The sequence below is a fragment of the Falco peregrinus genome, chromosome 9 (genome assembly GCF_023634155.1).
Source record: "Falco peregrinus isolate bFalPer1 chromosome 9, bFalPer1.pri, whole genome shotgun sequence".
Classification (NCBI taxonomy): Eukaryota; Metazoa; Chordata; class Aves; order Falconiformes; family Falconidae; genus Falco; species Falco peregrinus.
This window is the reverse complement of record NC_073729.1, coordinates 12484298-12509520: the sequence shown is the minus strand read 5'-3', so window position 1 is coordinate 12509520 and position 25223 is coordinate 12484298. Positions and strand designations below refer to the sequence as shown.

At 40.3% G+C, this 25223-nt stretch overlaps 1 protein-coding gene across 3 annotated transcripts in view; it reads left to right on the top strand.

Annotated features, from left to right (window-relative positions):
* KIAA1549L (KIAA1549 like) overlaps positions 1-25223 on the top strand; it is a 137311-nt gene that overhangs the window by 65719 nt on the left and 46369 nt on the right. For all 3 annotated transcript variants that reach the window (XR_008748853.1, XM_055814657.1, XM_055814656.1), the window contains 7 exons: positions 2134-2296; positions 5504-5563; positions 7143-7294; positions 8798-8969; positions 12413-12576; positions 18539-18729; positions 22578-22705. Coding sequence is in view for 2 of the 3 variants with exons in the window: in XM_055814657.1 (XP_055670632.1) it covers positions 2134-2296; positions 5504-5563; positions 7143-7294; positions 8798-8969; positions 12413-12576; positions 18539-18729; positions 22578-22705 (1030 nt within the window). In the remaining variant the exon portion in view is untranslated. The remainder of the gene's footprint in view (positions 1-2133; positions 2297-5503; positions 5564-7142; positions 7295-8797; positions 8970-12412; positions 12577-18538; positions 18730-22577; positions 22706-25223) is intronic.

Genomic DNA, 25223 nt, shown 5'->3' with positions numbered 1-25223 from the left:
AATATGAATCTGGAAGAATATTTTATTATTGTGACACATTAGTTGTTTTCAGTGAGGCTATTCAGGTATAAAGGTAGTGACATACGTAGCTGTTTTATAAGATCTGAATTAATGGAATGTATTTATTTTCTTTTTTTTCCCTGTGCATTCCAGTTCCATACTCGCAGACCCAAATTCACCGTTAAGGGCTTGGTTTTTGCAGACCTTTATGTGTAATAGTGGGCCAACACCCTTATGCTCTGTGCCATCCTTCAGGGATAAAGAAATTATCCTTTGGGTGATATGATATGTGTTCAACTTAAGATAAAAATCTGTATATGGACTCGTGCTCTTTGGAATAGTTTGTATGTAGGTTACTAGAAGGAAAAAAATTGGTTATCAGAGCTCTGCTTAGTTACTTTGGTACTGTTTCTTGTGAGCTTGTGTTCAAACTGGAGGAGCTCAGAAAGGGAGAGAAGTACATGGCAAGAGATGGCCAACCGCAGCAGGTAAAGCGATTATCAAGCTTTTCAATAGCTGGACCCACGATGCTGAGGGGAACTTCATGGTGGCTAATTCACTCATGGCAGAAGTGGCAGATCTCACAAAGCACCTAGGAGATTTTTGTAAAGAACCCTAAAAGAAGGTAGTTTTTGTGGGTATTGCCAACCTAGGAAGTGATAGGAGACAAGACAGAAACTGGGAAGTAAGAGGCTCAAGGGTGCGATCTTCATGATAAATTTTTCTGAAATTATTCCAGTACCGTGCAAGAGACTAAGTGAGACAGAAGACACTATGACGGTTTTAGAGTAATTCCAAACTGAGGAACAGGTCTGGAGCAGATGGAGCTGATTCGGCAAAGGTGTTGCTGCACTGCAGCATTAGAGGGAAGGGCAGCGAGATGGGTGAAAGGCATGAAACAGCTTCCATGCAAGAAGAAATGGAATCGACCATGGTTCTCCAACCATGAGTGGTGTAGTGAATCAGGAGTGATCATTTGGATTTTCCTATAACAGAACTACTCAGGTTTAAATAAAAAGGAGAATCCTTTCAGAGAGTGGGTAATAAAAACTTGAAGGTGTCTGGATGTAACTGGAGCAAAAGTATGGAAGTTACAAAAATCAATTGGCCAGACACATAGAATAAAAAGTCATGGACCCTTTTTAAACCCAAGCATAAAATTTATTACTTGGGCCGTAGCTGTGGGCTAACCTTACAATGCAGGGGAGAGTTTCGTCCTCTTGCCCTGTGCTCACTCTCCAGCCACCTGCTCCTGGCTATTTGTAAGTGGATGTCGGCTAGGCAGACCTTTGTCGGACCTTGAACTCTTCTTCTGATGCTTTTATTATACCATGTTACATGTTTTTATGTAGTGATCCAAATCATAAAAATGGGGTATTTAAATAACATTAATGAACGCTGAATGCTATTGGCCCTATCTACAGTATCAGCAGTGAAAAAAATAACCCTCTTGTCCCAGGACATGAGTCTTCTGTGAAAACATGGGTTTTTTCTGTTCCTGCCCTGCCTTTGCCCCTCTGCTTCCTGCATGAAACTAGTGTTTGAGCATCTGATCCAGTACTTACTAAACAGAATTGGTCTTTAAATGCGTCATTGGATTTGGGCTCAGGGAGAGACTGGAATAGAGCTGAAATGGGGAGGAGAGCAGAAAACCGTAAGATGCTAGGAATGGAAGAGACATGATATCCCTTTATTTCATATGGAAATGGTGTAGGTTTAGATAACTGCGCTAGGAAGGCAGCAAAGAGAGCAAGACATACAGGCCTAATTCCTCTGCCTCAAACACTGAACGTTTTTTCTGATAAGCATCCTCTCCCTCATCTTGCATTTCTGGATAAAAACAGGGAGATGCATTTCCAGCCCGGACTGCACTTTTCCTGCCTGCTGCTGTCCTCCAGTAACTCTGCATGTGCAAAAGTAGGAATTAAAGTATCACGCAAGTAGTTTTACTCAATCCTGTTGAGCGAGCTGGATCTAACCCATTGTTCAAGTTAACATTTCCTGGTTTGTCTGCACTGATTTGGTTGGGGTTTTTTTTTTTCTGTTTGTTTGTTTTTATTTGTTTTTTGTTGTTTTTTTTTTTTTAACTGAGCTGAAACATAACTACACATTATTTCTTTGCTTTTGTTTCAGATTTTGAACACCTCCAATGTCTCCCAAGCTGTCACTCTGTTTTACGTAGTGAACAATCAAAGCACAACTCTCAATGGCACTATTTCCAGCAACCTTCTTAATCAGCTGTCAGCTGAGCTGGTGGGTTTCTATCTAACCTACCCTCCCCTCACCATTGCAGAATGTAAGTACGTGCTTCCCAGCGCCTTAAGATTAGTCAGTGCCAGGCTTTTGCTTTGCAAGCACCGTAAGCTTTGTCATCAAGCTCACAGGTTGTAGGTGGTTTTGCTGACTACTTTTTAAACTATTGTTCTGTTAATAAATAAAAAAAAAAAAAGAGGGGGATTAGTTATGGCGGGTGTTCTGGGTTCAGGGTTTGCTTTGGCTGCTAGAAACTGTGGCAGATGATTAAGAAAACCACATATATGCTGTCATCAACAATAATAATAATAATAAAGCCTGTGCCAGGTTCCAAACAAAAAAATATATTACAGTTTTATATAAAACAAAACATGGAATGTCCCTGGTTCTCCATTTCAGAAAAACTTAGCACAGCATATGACGTTCATCTTCATCAGAGCCCCGTACTTCAGTGGGAGACTCGGCCCCTGGGGCTTGCTGCAGGGGCAGGGCTGGGTAGCACGCTTTGAGGCTGTGCTTAGGTAATGCGTGAGCTCTGTCTACGCTTCTCCGTTTAGAAAGCTGTTGGTGTATTTGATGAACTTCATCCTTAGTTTAAAATGTGGTCTAAGCACTTAAGTATCAATAATTTCCTTGCATTTCAATTGCTTTGAAGAGTCAGAGGTGCAGAGAGCTAGAGGAAGCTGTGTGTGTGGGCAGCCTGTGTGGCCAGTGTGCTCTCTGACTCTGCATGCTGATTTCTCTGAAACAAATAAAGGGACAGGATATTTGATTATGGGGGTTTCTGTTTAATCTGCTTGTTAAACTGTGTGTGAAATGAAGCTCGCTGTAGAGGTGGGGTATCCGTTTGCTGGGGGAGATCATGCCTGCTGGAAGCGAGAGGAGTCAGGGACGTGCTGGGCACATCAGTTCATAGTAAGGGACTCTGGTTAAGGGAGGGCAGGTTTCAGCTGATCTCACTGTGTGTGAATCTTCATGAGACGCTTGTTAACTTTGAAATACTGTGCTCAAATACCAGTAAAGGTGTGGTTAAGTCTCTGCTAGCTATTAAACTCACTGATAAGGCTAAACCAGTGATGGAGTAGTTTGTAATTTTTCGTTTTACAAGTATTGAAATAATTGGGCACTTAAGGGTAGAACCAAATATGTCTTTATGGTCAGAACACTGAGCTGAGTGGGTTCATAGCTTGAGGTAAAATTACTAAGGAGCTTGTTCATTTTCCGATTCTAAGAAAAAGCAGAACCAGGCTGCTGGAAAGCGAACGCTCAGAAAAACGGAAGTTACCTTTTTTTTGTCAGTCCATTTTATTTGCAAACAGCCCAACAGCAGAGTAATTATTTTGTGCAATTCTTCATCAGTTACTTGTACAATGAGCTGTCTGGGGGGTAAGTGGTCATTCTCCAGCGTGAGGCAGTTGGGAGTCTCAGCTAACTGGTGATTGTGCAATTCCGTGAAAAGGGAGGGGTGTATATTGTTCTTGAGGCGCTACCTACCTAAACTGGATGTTTGCAAATGAGTAGAAGAAACTGCCTGATGATGGGTTCTTGCACTGCTGAGTGGGCTTCTGAATGGGACTTTGCATTGCAGGGTAAGAGACACATTTCAGGGTAGTCTTGCATTTCCATCGAGTCTTTCCAGAGGTAAGGAAAGGTGGAGGGAAGCTGTTGCCAAAGGGTGTGCTTGGGGACCTAGAAAGGGGTGTACACCATTCATCATCAGACAGGCTCGCTCCTTCTTGTGGCTAGCAGGTGAGCCTGTCTGAAGAGCGCCCTGTGTGCAGGACTTGTCTTCATGGGGCATCCAGGAGCGCAAGGAGAAAGCCCGAGGAAGTTTTGATGATGACTCTGTTCAGCTCCAGTGTTTGGCCTCCCAAATAGGCCTGTTGCATAGGGAAAGGATTATGGTGCTTCTCACAAAGACAATACAGGCATATGCTTGGTAGTCAGGAGCCGTGAAAACCGTTTTGTCACACAGCACGAGTCTTGTGCGGTGTCGCAGTTCTCTGCTGATCCCTGCACATGATGAACTGACCCAATAAAGTCTTTAGCCAGTGCTCCTTTAACAGCTAATGGCTTATATTTCATTTTGGAGTTCTTGGATTTATTCTCAGTGCAGCAGGTATACTGCAAACTCATGAACGTAATGTGCCCGTTGTGTTTATGGCTTTAGACTGATAGCATGTCTTGTGAAAATACTTACTTTGAAGAGTGTTTGATGCTTATTCATGTGGCAGTGTAGTTGTTGCAGTTTATCAAACCAATATTGAGGCTTTTCTCAAAGCGTGTTATTTCCCAGTAGACTCCAGCGGCTTCTCCAGAGCCTTTGCAGTCTGCCGTGGAAATGCACAGCTTGGGATGTGCTGTGAAATCCCTCCTCAAAAGCAGTTCCTGTGCGTCATCAGATCCTTTACAGTGTTTACTATTTCAAGCCACTTTGGAGTTTAAAAATCAAAGTAATTTGATAGCCGTGTATCAACGTGCAAAGCACGGATATTTTCTGAATTAAGTTCCAAGGATGAATGCTTTCCACATTGCATAAATCCATTGAAAAAAATGCTGAGCTGTATAATGAATTAGCAGCATATTGCACTTTACAGCCTAATGCACTTTTGGAGATGGAAGAGCTAAGAAAAGGCATGAAAATGGCAAACATCAGTTTCTCACAGATGTAAACACATATGGTAGCAATACCTTCAATGGTGCAGAGTGAGAGGGCGAGAGTACCGCACGCTAAGGTGTGTTCACAGTTTCGTTAGTCTGGCTTGTAATTCATGTGGCACTGCACTCTGGTGGAATCTGATCCTGGTTTATTTTAATATCATTTTACGTTAAAATTGTGGTCTGAGTTAAGTAAGGGTTAAATCACAGAATCATCATAGAACTCATCTTGTTTTTCCCAGGGGATTATACACAGGGAGAAAGCAGCAGAAATGTATATAACATCGACACCTGCATATTACCTATCATTTTTTAGTAATGGGCAATCCTAGGGTTTGCCCCAGACAATGTGCCAGCCAATATTCTGGCAACAGAAGATGTATGTCCTACTTTGTGCAGCAATGCTCATACTGTTTACACTTGATGTTCTTTTTCAGACAGAAGAGAGACTGTAACCCTGAAAATTATGCTTCTAGATCTCCTCCTGGGCATAGTTAAATTTTATTTATCACTGTCTGGTTAATCAGTTTTGCAACATATAATGTGTAGGATGTTGGAATATTGTGACATAATTTCAACTTTATTTTTAAAGCTTTGGAGTATCCAAACCTTGATGTCTCAGAGTCAACTAGAGACTACTGGGTGATAACAGGTACTTTTTAATCTCCTTCCCTCCTCCATGCACTTCAGACAATAATTTTTAGTGTTTGTTTATATAAACACATTGGTGCAGTAATTTTGCACAATAATAAGCAAATGCCCACTGAACCTTCCTGCATTCAACTGGGCAAATGTATTTACAATTACTCTTGGGCATAACTGATTTGTCATCTTGAACAGAGATGTCTCCTGCATCTAACACCCACCTCAGAATTTATGACACTTAGGTTTAAGCACTTCCGAGAGCAGCATTATATTCTCAGAGTTGTAAAACACAAATAGGCACGCTTTTTTTTTTTTTTTTTTAATTATTATTCCCTCTCTGGGACTTGGATTTAAATCTGAAATCAAAGGAGGTTTGTAGACATAACCCAGGAAGAAGGGTGATCTGTTACACCCAGGGAGTTTGCCAACTGTCTGGGTCCAGGAGTTTTTGCACCTTTCACCTGAGTCATTAAGCACATAACTCTCTCTTCGTAGAGAAGAAGGTGCAAAGAATGCTATTAGACTTAAAAATACTTGTTTTACCAAAGTCATTTCACTGGCCTCAAACTCTCATTCACAATCATTTTGACTTTACAAGTGATAACTGGGCAAGAAAGAGACCCTTTCCACCCCGACACCTTTAAGTGAGGAGATGCCAAAGCCTTTCTGTGCGTTGTGTCTGTGCCTGGAATTGTTTAATGCTCAGGAGAGCAAGAGAAAAGGAGCCTGGCATGAAACAGGTTGAATTCTACACTCTGCTTCCAAAAGCTGGTGTGATTTGGAGCCTGTTATATCTGTTCATAATCTTGAGATGATAAAAACAAGTTTATGTGGAGATTATGATCCTCTGAAGGGAGTGTTACAGCTCTTCCCATTTGGATCTCGTGAACTTGATGCTCCATTTCGTGCCCTTGCACACTTACTGCAGTGGAGTAGTATGGATATTGCAATGGAAACAGTTTTCAAAAATATCATGGTCGTCCCAAAAGATTTTTTGAAATAACATTGAAAAATCATGCATATGTATGAATTAAATTAGCATGTTATATCACTTTTTTAACTTTATGTAAATTCAGCATCTCTTTAATTTTAAATTCATTTATACTTAGGAAATATTTATTCAGTTTTCAGTGCTTTCAAAGATACGATATTTTTTTTAAAAATGAGTTGTACAAAATCCTAAGTTCAGGTTTCAAAACTGCTGGATGAAAACCTGTGGTTTAGTTAACAGGAGTATCGGACGACAAGCATGACAGGCAGCTCTCAAATGGATTTTAATGTACTACTTTTTACATTGAACATCATAGATTAGGTGCTTCCCAGAGCCATTCTGGTAAACTGAAGGCCCAAAAATTTTTTGGGGATTTTGTTCTCTGAAATGTCATAAACGTTGAGAACAGTCCAGGGGCTGGAACAGAAGCACGTTATATCCCCATAGGGAAATTACTTAGGGGGTGTAACAGTGTCCAGCTATTTTTTGTCTAAGCGAGTTATGACATCCCTGTCCCAAACTGTCCTGCAGACCATATGTTACTTTATTTGTCCGTGTAAGATATACTGATGTGTGATTTTCTCCATTCCCACAGTTATTCAAGGGGTCGATATTGCATTACTGGGACTGAACAACCAGAGCTTTGCAAGGTTAATGGAGCAGCGTCTGGCCCCGCTGTTTATGATGTCCCATCAGCAAGGAAGGCGATTCAAACGTGCCACTACTGTGGGCAGCTACACTGTGCAGGTGGTCAATGCAACATTGGTTGTACCTAGATGTGTGTTGAAAAACGGGTTTTGTTTGCATGTCTCCATGTGATTTTTGTATTAAGAAAAGAAAGCTGAAACTGGGTTGAGATTTCCTCTCTTTCCATGAATTTCAAAGCAGTGAGTGCAAAACGCATGGCATTACTAATGGGTTTCTTTTGCTGCAGTCAGACGTGTTTGCACGCCTCTCATCTTCTAGAAATTGTCATTAGTTAATCGGTGTTAATAAATATTTTCTCTTTGGTTGCTGTGAGGATTGGTACAAAGTACGTATTTTAGCATAAAGTCTTGTATTCAGCATAACGAAGAGTTCTGGGGGTTTGTTCATTTAAAAAAAAAAATTATGTCCTATGTCTCCCTGACCTCGGTAACTTGATAAATCTAGAACTTCTTTATTCTTTTTTTTGTTTGTTTTTGAGAAAAGAAAAAAAAAAGTATGAAGCAGTCTTTGTACAGGGTTAGTCATCAAATCATGTGGCCATAGATTACATTATGAAGAGCAGATTTCTTCTAGAGAAGAAGGAATTTCAGAGTAATTTATTAATCATCTCTCTTATTTAGCAACATTTCCCATTCAGTATTTTGAAATAATCATATTTTGTTTTCTCACTAATTTATCCAATTGGTGCTAGTTGTGGGAGATTCAAAGAGGATCTGTCTTCAAAAATTGCATGACAAGATTGGTTTTTTAATTACATGATATTTTTCAAGAACTGCTTGTTGAAAGAGATAAAAAGAAATTACTGCTTTTCTCATTTGCCCACAATTCTGTGTGTTCTCCCACTGAAAGAATGTAAAAGGAGAAACACGTTTTTATTTGCCAAAAGTCTGAACCTTTGTGAAACTTTCCATGGAAGCATGACATATTTTAGTCCACAACATAGTGAAGAGGAATCACAAAACTCCTTTTCCCTCATCATTAGAGGTGTTTCACGGTTCCTCTAATCTCAGCAAAGACAGAGGTACAGTGTAAAAATTCTGCTGGTGTTCTGCAGAATAAAATGGTGAAAGCATGGTTCTCTACTGTCAGGCTGGAATAAAAGGCAATGAGTATAGAAGTAAAATGTGAGTGGCTTTGTCAACTGCAATATGCAGTAAAGTATATTTTTCAATGTTAGTACAGATTTTAGGAATTCCTTCTTTACAGAGGACTGTAATGTCCAAACATTTGTCCTTTCCTCCTTTTTACTGTGTGCTTTTCTCTAACATAGGGTTTTACCTTGGGATTAGGTTTAAACTTTTTGAAGGCAGCAGTCAGTCCTCGCTAATCTTAATAGCCTGGGTTATCAAGGGGAGAAGCTCTAATCCTGTGAGAATATTTGCATGGAGTTTATGCTTATACTGGGTATTGAAGGAGTTCCCTTGCGTGCGTTGCCTTCAAGTAGCTTCGGGCAGATTTTGCAGTGGAACGATATGAACACAGTTTATTTCTTTCTCTCATTTTCTTTTTTTTTTTCCTTTTTCTTCTTTTTCCCACTGAAAGATGGTAAAAATCCAACGTATCCCAGGACCCAAGGAGCCAGCTGAACTGACATACTATACTTTATACAACGGGAAACCTTTGCTGGGCACTGCAGCTGCCAAAATTTTGAGTACTGTTGACTCCCAGCGGATGGCCTTGACACTGGGTTATGTTATTCAAGTTCAAGCTGATCGTAAGAGTTCCTTTAAAAATTCTGAGGGTTCAGTCTTTTATTTCTTCTTCTTTTTTTGTTTTTTATTTTGTTTCTAAAAACACCAGTGTAGGTGTGGGGAGCTTCCGTTGATCACACGGGAAATGTCAGGTGCATCTTCCTGAGCAGCTGCTGAGGTTGGGCTGCTCTTTTGCCTGTGGGGGCAGGCTAAGCCTTCATCGTGGTAAATCAAAGCTGTATGCCTATTTATTTAGCCAGTCACTGGTAGATCTAATGTACAACTAATTTACACACATACGGTTCTATGAACTGAACAACTTTATGGAACTGTAAAGTCAGAGTTAATTCTGATGCTAATGAAAGCATGACGTCACAAACTAATGGCTACCACAGCTAAACTGCTAATAAATAACTTAGCCCAAAGGAAAATGTGGAGGGCTATCAAGATGTCCCTTATTTTTGACTGGTTCATAATAATGCAGATTATTTCTATCCCAAAAGGATTATTTTTTTAAAATAATCATTTTAACTAAGAAATTTGTAAAGCGCACCACATGTTTGTTAAAGATGATGTTTAGACCCAAATCAGAAAAGTGGAGGTGAACAGAACTATTTGTGTGCATGGACATTTTTCAGATTCAAGATATGATAGTATCATTCAGAATAATGTGGCCAAAAAAGTAATCTGTCCTTGAAAAGTAAAGCGTTTTCAAATTTCTCTTTTAAGACTTGCATCAGTGCCTGAGTGATTGTGGCCACAGGTGTTTTCTTTAAAAAAAATAATAAAAAAAATATTCCTGCATAGTTGACCCACAGTCGTGAATAAACCTGTGGTACAGCTTGGAGGGTTTTTTTGTGCAATAACAGCTTAATGTATGAATCTATACCTTTAGCTAATTGAATTGCTCCTGTTGCTCTAGGTATTTATCCAAATGGAATTAAAATTATATAATGGACTTCTTTACTGGATCTCCTTACTGGCTAAACAGGATATAAAACGGGACCCCCGGTGCCATTATTTCTGCCTGAAAGAGCAGTGCTATTGAAATAATTGCACGTAATTGTGATAGGAAAAGAAGGGACCACTGTATAACTAATTGACATATCATCCATAAACATATGATTGAGTTAAAATATTAAAGTATGATATAATTTCCAGAGAATGCACTATATACTGTACCCGATCCTTGATTTGATCATGGTCTGTTACTGACTTTAATTGGACTGAACCTGGGGACCTCCATTCCTGCTCCATAAGGTCTAACATTTACATTCTAAATGGCTTTGTTTTCCATGACAACACTTACTTAAAGTAATTTTTGCTAAAGCAGCTATAGATAATACATAGCACTTTCCTAGCTCTTTGTGCAGTTGTGTGATTTGTACGGGTATTTAGGTAACTGTGACATCTGCTGCTCATGTTCTAACTTTGTACTTTCATGGTCCCATAAGGCAGCCTTGTTCATCTGTAGATTTTCATACAAGTTTAATATGCACGGAGTACTGTAAGAAGAGAATATACAGAAATTGAAATTATGACCCTGGGTAACAGAGATTCTGAAGCTAAGTATTTGAAATGTAGGAGGTAGTGCTATCTTTATACCTTATTATGGAAAAAATAAATTCTTTTCATTTTGGACATGGTATTTGTAGGCTGTCTTTGTATTCCCAAAGAAAATACTTTGTGTGCACTTCATTTTTACTCATTATTTCTGTTACAGCAGAGTGAAAAATTCCGTACCAAAATGCAGTAAGAAAAGACATCTACCCTCAGGAGCTCATAGTCTGGTTAGACAAGACAGATGAATAACAACAAAAAATATGGATGTTCCTGTTTTATAAATGAGGGACAGAGTTATAGCAGAATGAAAGGCTTGCTTCAAAATCTGCTGAAGTCTTACTGAGCTGAATGAACTGTGGATTGACTTACTCAAGGTCACACTGGAAGCTGGTAGCTGAATTAAAGCTGTAAGCCAGGATTCATAAATGCCTGTCCTATTAGCCATAAGGTCATAGCTGCCTCTGCATTCCCTAAAAAGTAGAAGTACCATTTTTCAACAACTGTTTGCTGCTCCCACAACAGCAGTCTGTAATTAAAATTACGGTTATCTGATAAAATTCAGATTCAGTTTCCTTCCCCACAGCCCTTTCATACCCCAGCTATATGTCAAAGTCAATAATTTGGAATTGTGCAATTTATTGTCCATTGAAAAGTGAACCTTGAAAGGCTTCAACCTGGCGTTTTGGACAGACTTTAAGCGTGTGGCTACTGTTACACTGTGTGCAAGATGTGTACCCAGCAGTGCTATTCCTACATCACCCAACAAACTACAATGGCTTTGCAAAAAGTTGTAGATCTACAAAAAACTAGGCTGGAGCTTCTGACAGGCTTTCAGCTGGCTTTTGTAACTGCTGCTAAACAAGACGGTATGCATTTGAAGTCTGATCCTGAAAGATGCTGAGTGCCTCTGACGGCTAATAAGCTCAATGACATTTGGAAGCGCTAGTTCCCTAGGAAATGGGAAAGGCTGCTTTACGCTGGTATTCTCACAATAGCCTGCCCATGCCAGAAACCAGTGGTATGGGAAAATAAATAGAGATAGCATGGTGAAGCCCACAGAATACTTCGCTGAAACAAAATTCAGCATCGTAAGGAGATTATCTGGTGTTTTTTCCAGAAAGAAATGAGATGAGATGAGAGAACCAGGGATGTGTCACAGGAGGATCTCTTATGTGTGTACAAGTTGAAGGTTTATGCTAATAGACTTTATTCTGGTAAAATGAAATCTAAAATGCTTTAGCATCATTGTGTTTCTGAAATGCACCCTTTTCCTGGTGCCATTACTAGTATATCTGCAAGTAGGTCTTTCCAATCACATTTCCCCTCCTTCAAAAATGATGGATTCATTTTGACCTTAGCTATGATAAAGTATTTCTAGAGCACAAGAGGAGCCTTTTCGTATTGCCCTGTTGGTATCGATAACAACTATTAGTGTGCTTATAACTTCACTGTTTTTATAAAAGCTCTGCCACTTTACTCTTGCTGAGCGCGTATGTCTTTGACACCGGGTATGCACTTCATGTGTACACTTTTGACACACGTGCTACCTTACTATAAGCTGGTTTAGTGTTTGAAAAATAATTAAGGATTTATTACTGGCATCCTTTTTTCTTTAGTCTGTAAATGAACCAGTGGAGTGATACCTAATATTGCATCTAACTGGGCCTGGGTGTTGATGGCTGCTTTTGCATGTAACTAAGAGAAGAGAGACCAGGGATTTTTGAATTGATCAGTGTTGCTGATTCATTTTTTTACTTAAGGAAGACAAGGCTATAGCTAGATTACTAACAAATCCTTTTATACTAATTATTATATAGAGGCAGTTGAAGGCTGTGTTGGAAACAATTTAAATCTTGCGTTTGCGCGGTGAGACTTAACCACCTTGGTTTGCAATTTTCTGTAGCTGTGGTGAAGAACCCCCCCAACAACCTGTGGATCATTGCAGCGGTGCTGGCTCCCATTGCTGTGGTTACAGTTATCATCATCATCATCACAGCGGTGCTCTGCAGGAAGAACAAGAACGACTTCAAACCGGACACCATGATGAACCTGCCTCAGAGAGCTAAAGTGAGTGACTGATCGATCACTAGATCCACCACGTCTGTTTGCTTTCTGAGGGTTTACCTGTTCCTCTGCGAGATGTAGTTGAGGGATTTGGAATTGAAATGGTTGTTACTCAGAAGTTGGATGTTTGCACTTGTCTTCCTTGATACCACCGGTCACAGCAATCGCCTGTCTGTTTTACTTGGGATGCGCCACCTTCTGCTGCAGCTCACCCCTGGCCGTGAAGGCAGCAGTGACGGAACAAGCGCTATGCAGGGATGTAAGGCGCTGAGCCCTTAGGGCTGAGTAGCCTTTGCTCAGGGCAGTTGCTTCCTTCAGAAAGTTGGGGAAATGGGATGTTATGCTTAAGCCGTGCCAGCAGCACGTCTCCCGTAGGACCTCATCCTCAGACCCATGGCCTGAGCTGCTCCTACCTGCTCAAGTGGCAACGGCTGAAGCTCTGGGCTCTGGCAGCAGTTCAGACCTGGTCCTAACCAGGAGTTCACCCAGCTGCTAATCCAGGAAAGATGTTCTTTGAATTTTTTCAGAAAGCTTTTCCCACTGCTATATTTTATTTTCAGATGTCTTGAACTTCCTAATTTATTTGTGGGTATTGTTGGTTGGGTTCAAATGGTTATATTTTCCTTGAAGTTACGAACCCATATCAATTATAAGATGTTTTTTTCCCCAAATCAAATGCATTTCCAGTTTGACTTCCTAACAGAAAAATGTCACAGAATACTAATTTGCCTCTGCAGTGAAAAAAAGTTTGCCATCTCAATGCTACTAAATGGCTCTTAGAGCCACCTAAAGTGAGGGGTTTCTAGCCTACAGAGCCTGTGTGTAAGTCCACTGTTCCTTTGCCTTTTTAGCTGGCTTTGTTCTTCATTGGCACGGGATTGAAATGATAGATTTTTTCTTTGGTTTCTTAACGCTACAGACAGCAGGATTATTGTGATTTCAGCTCTGTTGCTTCTGCTGAAAAATGTAGATTGGAGGGAGAGCTGAAGGCAGGCATGATGCATATGACAGCTCTTTTCTCCTCATCTTAGGTTAGTTGCAGATGGGTGCAGCTGATGCCAGCTGGACAAAGACATTTGTATCAAAAATTATGTGAAAAAGACATTTCCATTTTGGTTCCAGTATGTTCATCTATTTTTTTGATGTTATCAAACTAGTGTTAAGAATAGATCTGCAAAAGTGAAACGAGCAATATCACAAACACAAACAAAAATTAATACCACTGCAGCGATATCATATAACATCCCATTGAAACCTCTAAAATGCAAATCCTACTTTATTAGGGGCTGTTGCAAATACTACGTACCACTTGCTTCTTCTTAAATGTGATCTTAGTCCCAGTTAAAGTACAAAATGAGGCTAAAATAGTATGTTGTTTTGAGCTGACCATCGTTATGGGATGCTTTACAGCTGAAGAAAGTTGCTATTTAAAAACATCCACTGCTGGTTCAAGCTACAGCACAGAAAAAACTTAAATGTATTTTAATATTTGAATCCATAGTTGTCATTCTAAAAAGAAAAAGCTGAATTTTGACTTTTCTTGAGAAATCAGATTTAATCAGGCTATAAGATACATAGTCAGCTTAAAACCTGTTCAGTCAGGTTACATTTGCATCATCAGTCAATGTCATCAGGCCGGAGTTGGATCTGCAGAACAAAATAATTGCTGCTGAGCTCCCAGCATCCACACTATACTAATTTCAGGAGTTTTCCCTGCAGACTTGCTCACATTTGCAGTTGAAGTGTGGGAGGTCCGCTTCTAGAGTGCATTTCCCCTTTTTAGTATATTTTGAGACTCCATAAAAATTCATTTAATTCATTATATGAAAAGTGATGCATTTAAAAGTGAAAGGTAAACTGCTTTCCGTTTAGTTTCACAATGATGGCTCTATCAAAAAGGTTCAGCCAGGTCTGATTAAGAGTATATGCTGGTATATAGACTGTGGAAAATAAATTCTTCAGTGGGATTGGGAATGGACTGGTTTACTGGTTTTGTCATTCCTGATTTCAGCATCTTTATGTAAAATAAAGCAAAGAGCTGTGTTTTGGAAAGATAATGAAATAAGGTCATTTGGAAAAGAACAGTTTTAGTTTTGTTTTTAATTTCAGCATGAGGGATATCAGGGATAGTGGTAATTACTTGAACTGTAATTGCTACATTTTATGCAGTGTGGCAATACAAACAGCTGACGAACACATCTCTATATCACATTTTAAATGAATATATTTTATTTCATGGCTAACAAAGTGCCTGAGACTGCTTGATTGATGCTGACTCTGTTCTCTAAGTGGAGTCACAGCAAAGCGATTTTTAGTTTAAGAAGCAGCTTTAATATTTTGTTTCTGTGCGTCTGAGACTTGCTGTTGAATCACTGGAGCAATTTGTGATTACCTTTTGAACACCTGGCAAACTGTGTAGAAAGGAAAAGAGAAGAACATAGGATACCCCCAGCCTTGGATTTCAGCTGATGTTGTTTTCAGTGGTGCCATCCTGTGTGTTCGGATGCCAAAAGTCCTGTACCAAGGGGACTGGCAGAGAGGAGCTGCCTGTTCATTGCTGCAGTCCTGTTGCTGCTGGGAGTAGCAGGAGGCTGCAGGTCCTCGCAGAGCAGAGCTGCCTGCCACGTCCCTCCGGAGGCTCCGTCCCGTGCCAGCGGGATAGGATGCACGAACGCAGCACGGAGGGGTAATGAAACGTTTAGCCTCAAATATCCTTCTGTAGCTGGGGGAGGTGATGTGACATAGCAGCAGGATTGCTGCCTGCGCCTGGTAATTAAGGAATGACTTGTTTTGTTGTAACAGGCTGAAGGCTACGTAACTGAAGTTTAAAAAATGACCTCTCGTACGCAGTGTAGTTCAGAATATCTTTCTTGGGAATTGTGTTGCTGTTCTGAATTACCTTAGCAGTCATGGACATCTGGACTGAGTTGCAGGGGAAAGGGACTGTTACTATTTTTTTCAATTGGCTCTCCAGTTGTAATATTAAAAGTAGGCTAAATTCAAATTGGTGAAATTCTGGTGGGAATTTATTTTAATGTTCTTCCAATGCTGTTTTTATTTTAAGCAACTGTTTTTTACCTTGGGGTTTTGGATAGATGTTCGCTTTTACCTCCCTTGCTTTCTAATTCACAGCATGCTTTTTTTAAAGGCTGTAATCTGATTTGTCACCTTTCCTTTCTTTTAGAGCATGAAAGAGCAAGCTTGCAGGTAAACAGAGATAAGATCTGCAGTCTAAGACCCGCAAGCAAAAGCAAATACTGCAGGCCATGAGAAAACAACCACTAACAATTTGATAAAGGGCATGGCAAAAAAAAAGATCAGATGGGAGAAACTGCCGATGTATACGTGTAGAGGGGAGGGACCAATCATCCTTTTTGCTTTTTGGTTTTTTTCCTTCTTATTTTATTTTTTTGCTTTTTTAAAATATCAATGTCTCTTTTTATGATCATTACAAGGAAAAAAGTCCTGGAAACAACCCCCTATATTCAATCTGCCCCTTGCCAGGCAACGTAATTTAATGGTCTCATCATTAATTTATTATTTCAAAAACAATATTGAAATCCCAGTCCTTAGGTCTTTCTCAGTATTTTGGCTGTATGGGACATCTATGCTTGCAGTGCTTCAGCAGTGCCTGATCATGATTTAGCCTTGCCAGTTCCCTTCAGGAGTGGTAAAACCATCTGCTCCTGTGGGCTTTTACAGAGCAGGGTTCCAAGATCAAATTTTATTTAACACAATATGTCTGCTGATGAGGATGGCTTTTTCAGCTCTTCCTTTAGTGCACTTTATTACTAGAGATGGTGGTAAGTAGAACTCAGATTAAAATAATCCTTCATTTTCTCCCTTTGGCAGATCCGAGCTGGGACTCTGCAGAGTTCTTTAGTAATTCTTATGTTCTGCTGCTTCTGGTTTGTTTTTGTTTGGTTTTGTTACTTATTAAAAAAAGAAAATTAAGATAGGAAGTATAAGTTGAAACTTCTACTCTTTCAAAGGCATGGAGGGAGAAATAACTGATTTAATCAGCTTTTCTCTTTTGTTACTTTTTTTTTGCAGAATATCTGGGAGGGTCTTGACTAATACAGAGGATAAGGTCGCAAAGCATCCTTTTGGTTAAAAATATTACTCTCTAGGCTGTCGGGCAGCAGTTCATCCTAGCTGTCCTTTACTTAGCCTCTGCTTCCCCTGTCTTAATTCCCTTCTCTTCCTTCATTTCCTCCCTTTGTAGCTAATTTGGTGGCTGCTTTTGTGGTATCCTGCTTTCAGAGGAGGGCAAGCGGAAGGCTCTGTCAGGGGCGATATCATCATGACTTGCCATGGGGTGGTGATGGAAAATTGGCATTTCTCTGATATGTTGCAAGTCCCATCGTGGTAATGCGTGGAGACCTCTGCTCTCCCAAATCAGCATTAGCCCAGCTAGTGTCATCTTAATTCAATGAAGCTATTTCCAGAGTAGTGAAGTACAGGAGCACATTAGAAAACATCTGCCTCAGTTCAAACCGGAGATTGGAAATGCAATGCAGATCCCCATAAACAAAAAGCATGTTTTGTCTTGTTTTAAAAACCAGAAGACAGCTCCATTATTTTCAGACTGAGATCGCCTATGAAATGCATCTGTATTTATAGCTATAACCCAGATTTAGTAAGGGACAGAACAAGAGAAAATGTTTTTTTCAGAGCTCATCCTTTTTCTGTGCCATCAGCAAATTTTTTTATCCAGCTGATTTTTTTCTGGAACCAAAATATTCAATGACAACATGACAGGAACCTGAGAGAGGCTATTCAGTTATTAACTGTCTAATTCTATGTGTTTCCCAAAGTATGCTTGAGGGTTAAAATCACCGCTGCTCACCTTTGAAGTGTTTCATGTTGCTTTTTTAGCATTCTGGCAGTAGTCATTGTACTTCAGGAAGAGCATCTTCCCAGGTTCTGGTAAATTTATTCAATTTAGTGTAGCAAGAACATTTTTATGTATTATATTTTTTTCCAGAGGTAGTCAGGAATTTCTTTGAGTCATTTATTTTTCATATATTTTTTCTTTTTTTCTGATAGAAAATGGAGGTTGGTTTTGTGTGGGTTTTTGGTTGTTTTTTGTTTGTTTGTTTCTGTTTTTCCCCCCCTCTCCCTTTTTTGCTTTCTTTTTTTTTTTTTTTTTAATTCCCCCAATAGAAAATGCAGTTGGGAAATTTCAGTTTGCTAAATTTTTTATATTTTTTCCTTAAGAGAACTTCGCTTTCCGTGGCTGTGTTGCCCAGAAGGCGTATGTTGGTTCTGCTTTTTCCTTGCGGAGGCAGCAGGGAAACCCCGGCCGGGCTTGGGGGAAGGAGAGGCTGGGCACACGGGCTCGGCTGCCTGGCTGCAAGGCTTCTGCAAATGCCACTTCCCAGGAGAAACAAGTGAAGTCAGTAACAACCTTCCCAGTAGGCAACTTGCAAGCCAGGGGAAATATAATATCACTGATCAGAAAAAAATCCTTTCCTAGAAAACGTTGCCCATGAAACTTTGATGCGTACCTTTTACATGGTCTTGATTTGGAACAAGTTACTCCCGTTCTCTTAGGAAACACCTGATTTTTGTCAAAGTTTTCTATTTGCTGTATGGTCTTATTTTATTCCTGCCTAATTTTTTCTTCCATATGCTCATTCTTCCGTTGTCTGTTAAAGGGATTTCTAGGAATGTTATGGTAGGATAAGAGAAGGTAGCCAAGATCAATTTTGTACTTACTGGTCATGTTTAAAATATGTGGAACGGAATTAAAATTTGTGGAATTCCACATATTTTAAACATGTGGAATTGGTTTGTTTGGCACTCATATGGCAATCTACATATTTTTACCTGTCACTTACGTAATTAAAGAAGTTAAGGGTAGTGGAAAATTTTATATCGAAGTGGAAATTATATATTAACATATGACACATGCTTGAAATGTCTTTTTTTTTTTTTTTTTTCCTCCTGTTTTTTTTTGCAGCCAGTACAAGGCTTTGACTATGCCAAGCAACACTTAGGTCAGCAGGGAGCTGAAGATGAGGTTTTACCTGTAACTCAGGAGACTGTTGTACTTCCACTTCCAGTTAGAGATGCTCCTGCCTCCCAGGAGAGAGAAATTACTCAGGATGGGAGCACCATCAAAACCGCCAAATCCAATGAAACGAGGAAAAGGTACGGTCTGGCATGTTTCCGCACAGGGGTGGAATAGGGTACATGCTGCTGGTTGCTTAGGAAGAAGCTGTAAGGTTTGGCACCCAGGCTCTGTGCGCGGCAGATGGTTCCTCCATGATGAATTCTTGGCATAACGCTGGTCTGTGCTGGATGGGTAAGATTACTGCAAAATACAAGATAAAGTGAAGTCTTCACAGATTGTAGGGGAGGTAAATGGGAAGTGGCTCTCACATGCGTGCTGGTGTTGTACAAGAGAAGAACCCAAATGAAATATGGGATCTGGAGCGCAAACACCAATCATGTCTGAAATGAACCCAAAGACAGGACCTTAGACACTGTAAGTTGCTGTAGCTCCACTGACAGACTCTGCCACTCCAGAGTTGGAACCAATGTCTTCATCAGCAGAAAGGCAAACCCTAAACATCCATTAAATTTTGGAAGACCTTTAGATCCAAAGCATTTACAGCAGGACAAAACTTTTGAGAGTGTAAGAACAGACTACATAACATCCATGTCTGGGCTAAAGTGTCCCAGGTTTGCAGTTGCATCGTAGTAAGTCTACAGGGTTGTGGGATCACAGATTCAAGGTCCCCAGGAAGCTACCTGCCTCTTTGTCTTCTCCCATGCAGGGTCAAATATACCCCTGCCTCAACTTTATCCCACTTTTTTTTAAAGTTTTCCAGTGGTGGCTTGATCACAGCCTCCTCAAGCAATCTGTTCTTCACTGCCTTTCCCGTTAGGAAGTTTTACCTCATGTCTACCGTAAACCATCATCAGAATAGCTGAAGGTCATGATTTCTCATCTTGGTCATCTCAGGCAAGGGAAGTAGATTATCCCTTTATCCTAGCTGCTGTGTGTGCTTCAAGTTCATTTTTCCTTGTCTCGCTCTCCTTGAAATTAATTTCAAGCAGAGGATCATCAACATTTTATTGTGGAAGAATGATACTGGAGGGAAGAGAGAAAAATAAAACTGTTAAGTAAGGAGCCTGAATAGGGGTAACAGTTGTCTAATTTGCTGACATTACATGGTCCTTGCCTCTTGAAGGGACTTTAACTTAGGAGTACCTGGCTAGTGCACAGAAATTCTATAGAAAATCAAGTCCTCATAGCTGAGTCACCTCATCTTGTACTTTGCACAATGATATTTGCCCCTCTGGAGTAATGGAAACGTTTGGAAACCTTGGCACAATATTGCTGTATGCCGTGACAGGGATGCGCTGGAGCCATCTGCAGCGGTGAGAGGTGCTGCTCTGGAAGGAGCAGGGCTGGAGGACTTGGTGCTGCTGCTTGTCGTGGCAGGTAGACCTCCCCGTTGGTCATAAGCTGAGGTTTTCCCTACAGAAAAGTGGGAACAGAAGGATCCTGAGCTGGCGTCTGGTTTGGCATACTTTGCTGGTTGTACAGTAAATCACTTGGAATATGGAGAAAGTTGTCTGCGGGGCGTGCCAACAGAGGAGTAAGCCAGCTGAGAGCTCCCCCGGTTCCTGGCTTCACTGGGTTTGGTGTAAACTTATTCTGCCCTTAAATGTCAGCACCTTGTGGTTGACACCGTAAATCGCTTGACCCACAAGAGTCAGGTTGTATAGTCTGTGTGCACCAAACAGCACTCATCCCTTTGGGAGTCTCCCGTCCTCTGATGAACAGAGAAATGGAAGATGGCCATGACACCGGCTGGGGCTGCTGGTGCTGGTGAAGTTTTGCAGGATTTCTTCTTTAAAATATTTTGAAGCCTTTCCAAAGCCATGTGTAAATACATGCACAAAACGTAAACAAGCCTTACTAATTAATCCTCTAACAAAAGCGATTAAGCACTTCACTATCCATTGAATGAGTGCAGAAATCCCCCTCTGCTTAATCTGCGCAATTTTAAACAAACATCGATAAGCGAACTTGATCCAGGAATTCACAGGGAAGTTGTTCTCATTATAAAATGTGTTGAACCTTGGTGCCTTTCTAAGCAAATAACTCAGAGGTAGTGTTGCCTCCTTCAGGGTGATTACTTGAGCGAGCGAGAACATGCGGAATGGTAGCCTTTTTTCATTCCCAGGAACTGTGTCTGGGGATGGAGTTTAATGGTTTCTGAAGATGAAGAAATATTTCTTGACCTTTACATATTTGCTTTTTCATCCAGGATACTTTGCAGCCTGGAAAGGTCAATTTAAATCAGACTGCCATGAAGTGGCTGATAACTGATCAGAATATCTTCTCTGATATTACCACTGAAGGCAACTTCACAGTTAATAATCTGATGGCCACTTAAAAAAGAATGAATATTTTGATTAGTGGTAGCAGAAATCATAGCGCAAGCTACCTGTGGTCACTTCTTTTCTGTGTTGGCAACTGGAGCAGAGTTTCTGCAGGTGTTGGTCTGTCCCTGGATGATTTTTTTTAGTAGGCTGGGCTTAGTCATTAGCAGTGACAGATGGGTTTATAGGGGAGAAACGCTGCTTTTCGAGAATATTTATTCTCAGTTGAATTTCACAAGAAAATCTTCAGGCTGGGATGAGCTAGCTGGGTTCATGCTGAGTTTTTCTAAAGCCCTGTAGCTGGAAAGAGCCTGTCTGAAATTATATATATTTCCACCTAGGCTGTCTTCAAAAGAGAGTCCCTGAGAATTACTTCTCTGTCCTTTCCTGTTCTGACCACAGTAAATGGCCTCCACTTACACCAGACAGGGCAGTCAGAACTGGAGGTAAAAGAATGTTTCAGGCTGGCAGTATAGTACTGGCAATAATTTACAGGATGGTTTTTACAGTTGTTTTGCTTTAGTACCATTTTCTGGATATACAGCCACTGTGACAGCAAGAGAACTTGGTTTGATTTTTTTTTTTTTTTTTGCTCGGTAAATGGAAGTCCTTGTGACTGAGTCCATATTTTTCACCAGTGCGACCTCTTTACATTATCCTGCCATTGGCCGTGACAATTCAGCACAGACTATGGATAGGTGCTGAGTAACTATACGGGTCCTGTAGGTCATTTTCATGCCTGTTGTGGCAACTTTCACATGTAGAAACAACCTGACACCATGCCTGGATGTGGAGCAGCACCAAATATAACGTTTTTTACTTTGGCCTGCTTTTCCCAGCTTGTGCATTAGGAGTGATTTGCCCATCCCAAAAAGAAGAGGACTGGTGCTGGGACCTTGCTCCCAGTGCAACCCGGAGTTACGCTGCTCAGTCTGTCCTTGCTCCTGGTTGGGGCTGAGCGCCCGCAGCGGTTCTACTGTGCCCTCCCTCCTCCCCCTGTGCGGGGACCAGTTTCAGGGCAAGGATATGCAATGGCTCAGTAAAACAAGCATTTTCTTAGGGGATTCAGCAAATAACAGTGCTGGTCAACCTGGGTTATGTGCAAAAAGAAAAAAAAAGGAGAATTTTCTTATTGCATTGTGTGTGCGTAGGTGTAAAGCGAGTTACAATGCAAAAAAAAATTTTGCATTGTGGCTGCCAAAACAGCGGAGCCTAAGTGCAGGCTAAATAATAAAGGAATTACTTTAGCCATATATACAAAAACAAAGGTCTGCTTATTTTAACTGTATACATGACACTGAATTGGTAACAGGATTTTTTGTCCTCTGCAGTGCTGCTTCTGTCATTGTGGGGGTTGTGCATGAGGAGCAGTTGCATTCGGTGCCCATCAACCCTGAACTAATTGAGAAGTCCTGTTTTCTCCTACTGTCGCCCTGTGCCTGCCTTTACTATGTTGCTGTGTGCAGTTTATATTCTGTCTTCTTTTGGTACAAAATCAGACTTGAAAACTCAGTGATGCAAACTGTGTGAACGAAATAACCTTGAAATGAGGTTTATAAGGAAGAACTCACATCCTCCCTTGTTGCTATGGTTACTTTCAGCCGGTCCCCGAGTCAGAATGGCTCCATCATCAGCAACGGGTCGGGAAAGCCCAGCTCCAGCCGGAGCTCCCTCCAGAAAGTAATGGCACCACAAAAAGTGACAAAAGATGAAGGAAGGAAAAGAAACGGTGAGAAGTCTTTTTTGAAAGATGCTTGCAGTCGCCCCTGTGGCTGTGCCCACACAGGGCACTGGCTGTATTGAAACCATCTTCCTATACCTTCAGCAGTACTTAGGCATTTTCTGTTTGTAGCTAGTTTATTGTTTTGTGGTTTTTTTTCTTCTTTTTTTTCTTTCCTTTTTTTTTTTTCCTGCTATAACTGTTTCTCAGTCTCATGTGGTACGGTATGCTGTTTGCTCTTTGTGTGGGCCTTTGCAAGTTTTCTTTATTTTTTCTTTTTTTCTTTTTTTTTTTAAATACCAGTAAACTAATGAAGACGTGATGCTGCTCAGTAGGTGGACGGGGTTTACAGCTTTTTTTCTGTGTAGAGCCCTAAGATATTAATTTGCATTACTGCTGTTGCTAAGCTGGCCCAGATCTGATGAAGATGAATTAATTAGGTAAAAACTGATTTGAGAAAGCATGAGGCATCCAGAGCCTCAACTTTCTATCTCTTATCATCCTTGTCATACTTTTTGTTATTAACACTGTCGGCTTTTCCTGCTGCGCCTAGGATGTTACGTTGGTTGTCTCTTTACCACCTTGGTTGATGGTGGTGACCTTGTGACTTGAGATGTATCAGGAACACCTGATGAGAGTAGAATTCAATCTGCTTGCTTCTTTGCCTTTCTTTTGTCTGTTTCTCTGATTATTTCTCCTGAGTTATAGCTTTGCTTCTATAGCTGTGTTTTCCATATGAATAGAGAACACTGTGGCTGAACCAATTGATCGCTTCCCTCTAAAGGGAGGGAATTAAACTGGATGTGGTCTCATCAGATTCTGTCATGAATACAAGTCCATAATTCTGCTTTGTTAAAAATGTAAGTGTGGACGGAAGGACTTGGGTAAAGAGAAAATCTTAGTATAGATCTCCTTTCTCCAGTAAATCACCTGAGTAACCTCTGTGGAGCATTCTGATGGCAACCCTGGCATCGCATCATATAATCTCTTGATGATTGTTATGACTAATTCTAGTCATACACCAAGGCTTTGCTGCTTTAAGAGGAATACAGTGCAATATAGACACACATACAAAGCACCAGAGATGGTCTGTACGGCAAAATCATGTGGTGTTTTTTAAGCATCCTCTGTTCTTTCCATCCATGTACCGTAGAGCGTGGCATCTTGTGGGGACCATAGAATTGATACAACTGCAGTACTCTGTTTTTAAATAGCTTCACTTTATGCACATCTGCAAATTCACACACAGTTGTTGTTAATTTTCTTTTGTTATGTGTTTGTCACCAGTACTGTTTTCTTCTGACAGACCTGTCACTTTACTGATTGCTCCAGACCTTAATAAGTATTCTGACTGGTCTTTCTCAGAGGCCTTTTTTTTTTTTTTTTTTTTTTTTTTTTAAATAGACAGCAAAACAGTGTTTCATGGTTCTAACTTTCAAGGATTATAATTATTTTTTCACTGTTTCAAATTTAGCTTGTTTTATGAGATAACAGCACTTATGGTTTCCAAAATTAAAAGCTGTAATTCATGCTGGTTTTCTTTTTTCCTTCCCTACCCAGGAAAGCCAATATTCAAAAACAATGTCAGGTGATGTTTACATATGTAGGCAAAATAATTTAGTGAGCTTTTTGTTTGTTTGTTTCTGTTAGATTTAAAATCTTCAAAGAAAATTGGTAAGAACTTCCAGTTCCTTTGTTAAAGGTTTGACTGACACCTAACATCCTTTCTTCTGATCTGGGCTGCAGTGTGTTTCTAGAACACACATGTGCTACTTAAACCTTTCAATGTAGTATAAGAGCATACTGATCCTTTATTTTAAATATTAATTTCAAGATGATTTTAGCTTCAACTTTATTTGATAACAATAACTATGCACTTTTCAAATTATGTTGGAAAGCTTATAACTTCTTTATTTATGTCTGTCTTTCACCATCTCTCTTCTGTCTTCTGAAAAAAGCCTGAATAATGATGTTACTTCATATGGTCAAAGTGCTTCTTGTTCGAAGCAGCTGAATGATTTGTAGTTGTAGCACCACAGGCAAAATATCTTTAGTATATACTCCATTCGTACGGTGGATTCTTGTCATTTGTTCCTACTGTGTGCTGGCATCAAAAGCTTGAGCTCCCATGGCAGAAAGGAAAAGCAGTGTTTGTCCATTTAAAAAGTAGTAGTCAAGCATACATAGAAAATACAAAATAAAAAAGAAAAGCTGTTTCTGTCTCACTATTCTGGCTTTGAAGGAACCTGTGCATGAAACTCCTTACCTGCGGAGCCCTCCTGGAAGAGCCTTCAACTCCTTCTGAAGGAACTGCCTTTACTTGACTGCCATGGCCCTAAAGGATCATCTGGCAGTTTCCAGGCACAGATATGAAAGGGAATAAATACATTGTTCCCTGGTAAAGAGATGGGGACATCTTAGCTGTAGGCGCATCTTTTAAGATCTGTTGGGGAGAATTTGCATATACGATCCTTTTGGAACAGCTACTGAGAAGAAAGATATGATCGTGGGAGATGAAATAGCCTCC